At 44.1% G+C, this 8,200-nt stretch overlaps 1 protein-coding gene across 1 annotated transcript; it reads left to right on the top strand.

Annotated features, from left to right (window-relative positions):
• Window positions 1–5,778: 5,778 nt before the first annotated feature.
• LOC107627198 (uncharacterized) lies at window positions 5,779–7,441 on the top strand. The gene is made up of 2 exons (XM_016330051.1): window positions 5,779–5,786; window positions 6,946–7,441. The coding sequence occupies exons 1-2, from the start codon at window positions 5,779–5,781 to the stop codon at window positions 7,439–7,441; spliced, it is 504 nt and encodes a 167-aa protein (XP_016185537.1).
• The last annotated feature ends 759 nt before the right edge of the window (window positions 7,442–8,200 follow it).

Here is an 8,200-nt window from a genome sequence, read left to right as displayed (position 1 = left end):
GGAAAGTCAAGTAACTAACTAACCAACTCTATCCTCAAGTCCTAATCCTCTCTTAAGGAAGGATTAGAGTTAGAGACTAGAGAGTTAGCCAATAACTTCCAATTAGAATTACACTTGAGTATTCCAACTCAAGGGTCTCCTTTTAATCAACTCCCAATCAAGTTAGGAAACTACTCCATTGACATGAATATAATGTTCACAGGAATATTAAGGGAATAAGAATAAGACATGATGAATTAATTAACAACTGAAAGTCAATTAAAAATAAAAATAGTTCTTTGCATTAATAACCACTAAAATCATAAACATACTTATCTGAACAGGGTTAATGGGCAATTAAAAGAGTAAAGGAATAGGAAAATAAACTAGAATAGCAACTTCAACGGAGGTGGTGATTCTTCTCAATATCCAAAGCAAAAGCCTCAAAAGCATAAAAACTAGAAATCTATGAATGTCAAGAAAAACCTAGAGAAGGTAGTAATTTCTCTCTAAGATTCAAAACTAAAACTAAAAACTATCCGAATGAGAATGTGTGTTGAGTCTCTGCTTGTCCCAAAATCACCCCCAGCATTTTCTGCGATTTCTACAGGTAGCGCATGTCACGCGTATGCATCAGGCACGCGCACGCGTCGCTATGCGAACTCCAATTCACGCGTACGCGTCAGGTATACGCACGCGTCGATCCTCGCTAGTTGTCTCCTCTATTTCTTATGCTCCTTCCATTTTTGCAAGCTTTCTCTCCATCCTCTAAGCCATTCCTGCCATATAAAGCCTGAAAACACTTAACGCACAAATCACGGCATAGAATGGTATAAAGGGGAGTTAAAAATATACAATTTAAAGGCTCAAAAAGCAAGTTTTCAATCATATAACAAAATTGGAAGGGAATTGTAAAATCATGCAAATAGTATGAATAAGTGTGCAAAGACTTGATAAAACCACTCAATTGAGCACAAGATAAATCGTAAAATAGTGGTTTATCACGGACCAACCAACCCATTAAAGGTATCCTGCAGAAAACCGACTTAGCTAGAACAATCCTACAATGGGTGGTCGAGTTGTCCGAATTCGACCTTAAGTACGAAGCTCGGATAGCCATCAAGTCCCAATACCTGGCCGACTTCGTCGCAGAGTACATCGACACCCCAAGAATCCCCATTGACTGGCACCTTTACGTTGACGACTCATCAAACAGAGTCGGCAGTGGAGCGGGCGTTATCCTAGAAAGTGACCAGGGAACCCAACTCAAACTCTACTTAAGGTTCGAATTTCCCGCCTCAAATAATCAAGCCGAGTACGATGCCCTACTGGCTGGTTTGAAGTTGGCTAGGCAAGTCGGAGCCCAAAAGCTTACCATCTTCTGCGATTCACAAGTAGTCACCTCGCAAATAGAAGGAAGCTACTAGGCAAAGGATCCCACCATAAAAAAATATCTAGACAAGATTAGAGAACAGCTCGGAAAATTCATGGGATACGAGATCCGACATATACCTCGGGAACAAAATGCCCGTGCTGATGCACTTTTGAAACTAGCCAGCACCAAACCAGGGGGCAACAATAGAAGTCTCATCCAAGAAACACTACAAATCCCATCAACTTCGGAAGAAGAGAAGGTTCTAAACATATCAGATCAGGACCGAGGGTGGATGACTCCCATAATCAACTACCTCATGTCCGAAACACTCCCCATAGATAAAAAAGAGGCAAAAAGGCTAGTACGAAAACCACAGTACTACACCATAGTGCACAATCTCCTATATAGGAGAGGGATCTCAACACCCCTCCTAAAGTGCGTCCTGACCTCCGCTACAAGGGAAGTCCTAGAAGAAGTCCACGGTGTCATGTGTGGCAACCACCTCGGGGCACGAGCTCTTTCCAAAAAGGTACTCCGAGCTGGTTTTTACTGGCCGACCTTGCAAAAGGAAGCAACAGAGTTCGTCAAAACATGCCCCCCATGCCAGAAGCACGCCAACTTTCATATTGCCCCACTCGAAGTGCTCATCTGCGTTACTTCACCCTGGCCGTTCGCAAAGTGGGGGCTTGACCTCCTCGGACCATTCCCCCAGGGATCAGGGCAAGTTAAATTCCTCATTGTAGGAATAGACTACTTCACATAGTGGATCGAGGAAGAGCCATTGGCCGCTGCCACCGCCCAAAGAAGTCAGAAATTCCTATACATTAACATTGTCACATGGTTCGGGGTCCCATGCTCCATCACCACGGATAATGGCACTCAGTTCACTGACACGGGCTTCAGGAACTTGGTAGCTGATCCAAAAATCAAGCACCAGTTCACCTCCGTGGAACACCCACAAGACAACGGACAGGCGGAAGCTGGCAATAAAGTCATATTGGCTGGGTTAAAATGGAGACTACAGGATGCAAAAAGAGCTTGGGCTGAAGAGCTCCCGCAAGTCCTATGGGCATACTGGACAACACCACACTCCACCACCGGGGAATCACCCTTCCGACTTGCTTACGGAATGGAGGCAATGATTTCCGTAGAGGTAGAAGAAAGATCCCCTAGGGTGATCCTCTACAATGAAGATACCAACTCCCAAGCACAAAGGAAAGATCTCGACCTACTTCCAGAGGTCCGAGAAAGAGTTCGGATTAGAGAGGAAGCCCTGAAGCGTCAAATGATTTTGAGGTATAATCGGAGAGTAATCCAACGAAGCTTCACCACCGACGACCTCATCCTAATCCGAAACGACATTGGAGCAGGTCGGTCAGGAGAAGGGAAGCTAGCAGCCAACTGGAAAGGGCCATACCGAGTCACAGAAGTACTTGAAAAAGGTTAGTATAGGGTGCCCGACCTCCAAGGGCGGGAGCTCCCAAGGTCATGGCATGCCTGCAACCTAAGAAGGTACTACAGCTAGGAAAAGGGTCTCCAGCCAAGGCACACTCTTTTTCCCCTAAAGGGTTTTTAATGAGGCACAAGGCCCAGACCTAAAAGCTGCCCGACTAGTAGGGTAAGCACTGATTTGTATATACTTTTATCTATATTTTTCATTTTAATACCTGAATAAAAATTTAAGATTCCCTGAAAAGTTTCCTACCAAGATGCATTAATTTATGCTCAAAATGCAAAATTCATCGCCCAACCAAGGAAAGGTCGGCAAGGTGAAGCGACGAAGTCAAAAGTTAATGTGAGAAGTTATAAAAAGTAACCCATATAAAGCAACCTGACGAGGTCAGACTAAAATGGGATTACTAGAAATAACTTAAGAAGGCCCGACAGAGAAGTCGGACCAATGAAAGGATCACCACAAAGGGAACAACACCATACGAAGGCCAAAAAGGTTGAACGAACTTAAGGCCAAAATGCTTAGCCAAAAGGTACAAGTCCTGAAAAGGGACGTTACTTAAAAGGCGATAGCGCGACCTCGGAACAAGGCTAAAAAGTCATCCAAACAAACTAAAAAGAAAAGGTTCTATATGAGAACGCTACCTAAAAAGTTGTTGGAAGCTGACTAAAAAGCACGGACAGGAAGCCATAAAAGACGACGTCGCCAAAACAGAAGGTTGTCAGCACAACTAAAACAAGGCACGATTGAAAAGGCAAAGGTAGAAGTCCATAAAACAAACAACACCTTGAAAAAGGTGTCGAACCAAGGAGTCCCGAACATCTACATCCTAGGGTATAAAAAACCCAGGAAGGGACCACATCGCCAAAAACACAAGACTATACAAGGCTTGAATGAACAACCTCAAAGCACCTTGCCAAGAGCTAAATTGGTGCATCACTAAGACAAACTGAAACACAAAAATTAAAACATTAAAGGCTCAAGGGCTGCCCCATGGCAACCCAAGAGTTAAAATTATTTTGATAAAAAACAAAATTATTCATCATCATCATCATCATCAGGGACCACCTCAGCAGAAGGGGCTGTAGAAGCCTTAACTGTCGACAGAGAAGGAGGAGCCTTATCATCATCAGGGGCAGGCACAATCTTGCTGTCCTCCACAATATTATTCATGCTAAATAGACTGAGGTCGGCGTTGGGAGCAACAACTCGGACCTGGGCCTTCAGATTCTCATATAAAGCAATCATACCATTCACCACATGGCCCTGGAGCTCGGCATAGTCATCATAAGCGGACTGAAGCCTCTCCTTGGTCTCCAACAGCTCGCCATAGGTCCGAGTATGGCTCTCCTTAGCCTTTTTGGCCATATCTTCAGCCAGATTAGCGGCCGCCTTCGCAGCTGTGGCCCTAGCTTTCTCCTTCTCCACCATAAGCTCCAATCTGACACTCTTGGCCTCCTACTCACACTTCAAGCCCTCTACCCTCTCATAATCAGCCTTGGCCTCCTCAAGGAAAGCCTTAGTGGCACAGATAGGAGACTCTCTAACAACCCGAGACAAGGCAGCACTAAGATTAACCATCCGGATACTATTGCTTCATATAAAGTCGAGGTGGTGAAGGATTGACACGTTATCAGTAGGAACCCTGCCATAAGGAGCAATAAGTTTTGAAGCGAAAGCCACACCATCAAAGTCTTTAGCATCCAAATCATATGTCCCGACAGTCCTTGGCTTCTTAGGGGGAGGACCAGACGAAGTAGGGGAGGAGGCAGCACCAGAAGTCGCCAAGAGAGGCTCAGTAGGAACCGTCCGAACTCGAGGGGCCGGGATGACCTTCCTCGGACCCTGAGGGTCGGACTCCGGCTTCTTCGGAGGAACCTGGCTAGAACCCTCCCCCGACGCCTTGTTCTGAATATTTTGGGCGGCTACTGTTTTCTTGGTCTTTCTAAGGAACTTCATCGAATCAGAATGGACCACCATCTCTGAAAAGGAGAAAAAGAAACCATAAAAATGGTCACGCAATAGAGGAATACAAAAAATTCAGATGAATAATAAAAAAAGACTGCCTTGTAAAAAAGTCGGCCACTACCTAATTCGAAGTGAAGGAGAGTGGGATCTCCTAAAAACTTTTTCGTGTCCAGATGAGGAGGCTCTCCCCAGTGCTCCTTCAAGACACCTACAAAGGCCCTCTCTATCTCATCTAGACTCTCCCACGGGTACTTAAGAACTACAGTATCTTTCTAACACCAAAAGGGGAAGGTCGGTTCATTGTTCTTGTCCAAGAAAAAGGGGTGAACATCCTCAACAGCTCGGACTTTGAAATAAAAGTTCTTAAAATCTCGAAAAGAATCATCAAACATGGAAAAAACCTTCTTCCCTTGAGTAGCTCGAAAGGAGATCCCAGATGCCTTCTTCTTGGCTTCTCCCAGTTTTGTCAACACAAACAAATAAAGGAAGAGGGAAAGGGAAGGTCGGACACCCAATTTTTGACAAAACAATTGAAAGATCTTCATAAAAGCCCAAGAGTTCGGGTGAAGCTGCGAAGGGGCCACATTACAGTTCCACAGGATTTCGGTCTCAAATGCAGTAAAAGGAATGGTAATACGTAGCTGGGTAAAGAAATAGTCATAGGCATAGAAGAAAGGACGTTCTGCCTGACTTAAGGGAGGGAAACTAACCCTCTCCTTGGGGTCGGGCGACACCAGCTCATAGTTCTTCTCATCTTCCCCACTCCCACAAATCCTATGAAATCTCCTAAGCTTCTCACAATACTCTGGGTCAGCTACAGTAACACACATTAAGACTAAGGAATCTAACCAGTCAGCCATACCAGCAGGGACCTTTGTAGACATCTCGACAATATCTTTATGAGAAGACATAAGAAACTACACCTACAGCAAGGAAATAAAAGGAATGTCACCACCATAACAACTCGGATAGAATCAACAAAAGCAAAGCAAGCACACAGCAAATGAAAGGGTGCCCCAGGGTTCGCAAGAAACAAGAAAACCATCACCAAAACACAGGAACATCCTTTAGAGGCAATAAAGCAGATACAAAAAAAGAAGAACACGAGGAATCAAAACCCTAGCCCCTTCACCAAAAAAGAAAAAAGCCCGAATGCACGAGTGAAAACCAAAAAACCCCCAATGCCGACATTTCCGCAAACAAGCGGCAAAGATAAAATTTTCAACTTTCCTCAGAGAAACAAAAACATGCAATATCACTAGAAGTTCAAATAGAGGGAAATCACAGCCATCAGACAACCAAAAAATATGAAAGGCATAAAAAAGAAGTACCAACCTACGATGAAGAAAGGGACGATAGCAACAGACGCACAGCAAAAACACCAACAATCCGAGGGCGCCTCCCAAAAGCTCCAAAGAAGAAAAACTTGGGGCAAAATCGAAGGAAGCCAAACGAAAAAAGTTTTCTCAAGCAGAAAAACAGAAGAAAAAGGTAAGCTAGAAAAGTAAAAAACCCCCTTCTGTGATTTCAAACAAAGTTTAAAGAGAGGGAAAAAGAAATGGCAATACAAATAAATGCCCAATTAATAGGCTTTAAAAACGCTCGCGTGCTCCTAAGGAACTAACGTCCTTGAAAGCAGTGCCACAATTAAGGAGCTAAAAATGCTTCGCATTTAAACAAAACAATGCCAGAATCGCGTGCGAAGGAACTAATCAAACACAGCTGAACTGATGCTCGAGCACGACTTCCCAAAAAGTGGTCGAAGCTCGGAAGCACGACCTCGGGGAAGGGTCGAAGCTCAAGCAGGGGCACTGTTCATAGCCTGGACCAAACTATAAGGTCCAGGTCGGGCGAAGATAAAAGGACCGACCTCTTCAAAGGTCGTACCATTGCAACAAACTCTCATAAAGAGCTCGGACAAATCACGACAAGACCCAAGAAGGGCCCAAAGAGGCCCAAAATAAGGAGTCACCGCCCACTAGAAGGCGGCTAACCAAAAAGATGAGGATCTCACCTACAAAAGATAAGATAAGATAACAAACTTATCTTAGGGGAAGGTCACAAAACACTTCTATAAATACACTGGAGCACCCAGGTATAATTCATACTCCAATTCTACAAAAAACCTGCCTAAAGTCCGTACTGACTTAAGCATCAGAGTCTCTTGCAGGTACCACCCCCCTCCAGTGAACGAGGATCAGCAGCTCCTCCCTCTCCAACTGATCGAGCGTAGCAGTCTCGGCCGTACCAGAAGGTCTCGTCCTAGATCGATCTCTCCGTTTCAGGTAACCTCCGAAACAAATAGGTTACTTTCTAAGAAGAATACCTTAAAGGGAGATGAGACAGTGGTCCTGACCAAGGAATGCAGTGTAATAATTCAGAGCAAGTTACCAAGGAAGATGCCTGATCCAGGGAGCTTTCAGATTCTATGTACTATTGGAAACATAACCTTTGACAAAGCCTTATGTCATCTTGGTACAAGTATTAATCTAATGCCCTTGTCTGTGATGAAAAAGCCACAAATCCAAAAGGCACAGCCAACAAGGATAGCACTACAAATGGCAGACAAATCTCTGAGACAAGCACATGGAATAGTGGAGAATGTCTTGGTCAAGGTTGGAGAATTCTTCCTCCCTGCAGATTTTGTGATCCTTGATATGGGATAGGATGAAAATGACTCTATAATCCTAGGAAGACCATTCTTGGCCACTGGGAGAGCTCTGATTGATGTGAAAAAAGGTGAATTGGTTCTGAGGATGCATGAGAACTACTTGGTATTCAAGGTTTTTAGACCCTTACGTCACTTTGGTGAAAGAGGCACTTGCATGTGGAGTGAGCCCACTAATCCAAGTCTCCAAGGATCCTTGACTGAAGCAAAATAGAGTTCACAACTCAAACCTCCTTTGGTGGGAGCCAATACAATTTCCCCTGACATCAAACCTAAGTTTGGTGTTAGGAGGACATCATCCACCAAGGAGGGAGGTCCCAAGAAGAAAGTACCCAAGGGTTGGAGGAACAAGAAGATCCCCACTGATGATTTCTCACCAATAATGAAGGTGGTTTTTACTAAAAGTCCAATCCTGCCACACACAGTGAACATGATACTCTCTCTTGAGCATATAGAGTTAATACATGAGAATACAAAAAAGTGGTTCACAATGAGAGGTGAAGAGTTGAGGCTTTATGACCAACCTTCTCTGTAGTAGAGCTGACCGTCAAGCTAGTGACGGTAAATAAGCACTTTTTGGGAGGCAACCCAACCCTGAGTATCCTTTGGTTTTTCTTTCAGTTTGACTTCCATTTATTTTTTATCTTTATTCTTAGTTTTCCTTGGTTTTATGATGATTGTGGTCATGCAAAGTGTTTAAAATAGGAACAGAGGACTCTGGAGGAGAAACAAAACACCTTGGAGCACAGTCCACTCG

The sequence above is a fragment of the Arachis ipaensis genome, chromosome B2 (assembly GCF_059453495.1).
Source record: "Arachis ipaensis isolate K30076 ecotype BB chromosome B2, ASM5945349v1, whole genome shotgun sequence".
NCBI lineage: Eukaryota > Viridiplantae > Streptophyta > Magnoliopsida > Fabales > Fabaceae > Arachis > Arachis ipaensis.
Note: the sequence above shows the minus strand (reverse complement) of the source record. Positions and strands in the feature narration are given on the sequence as shown.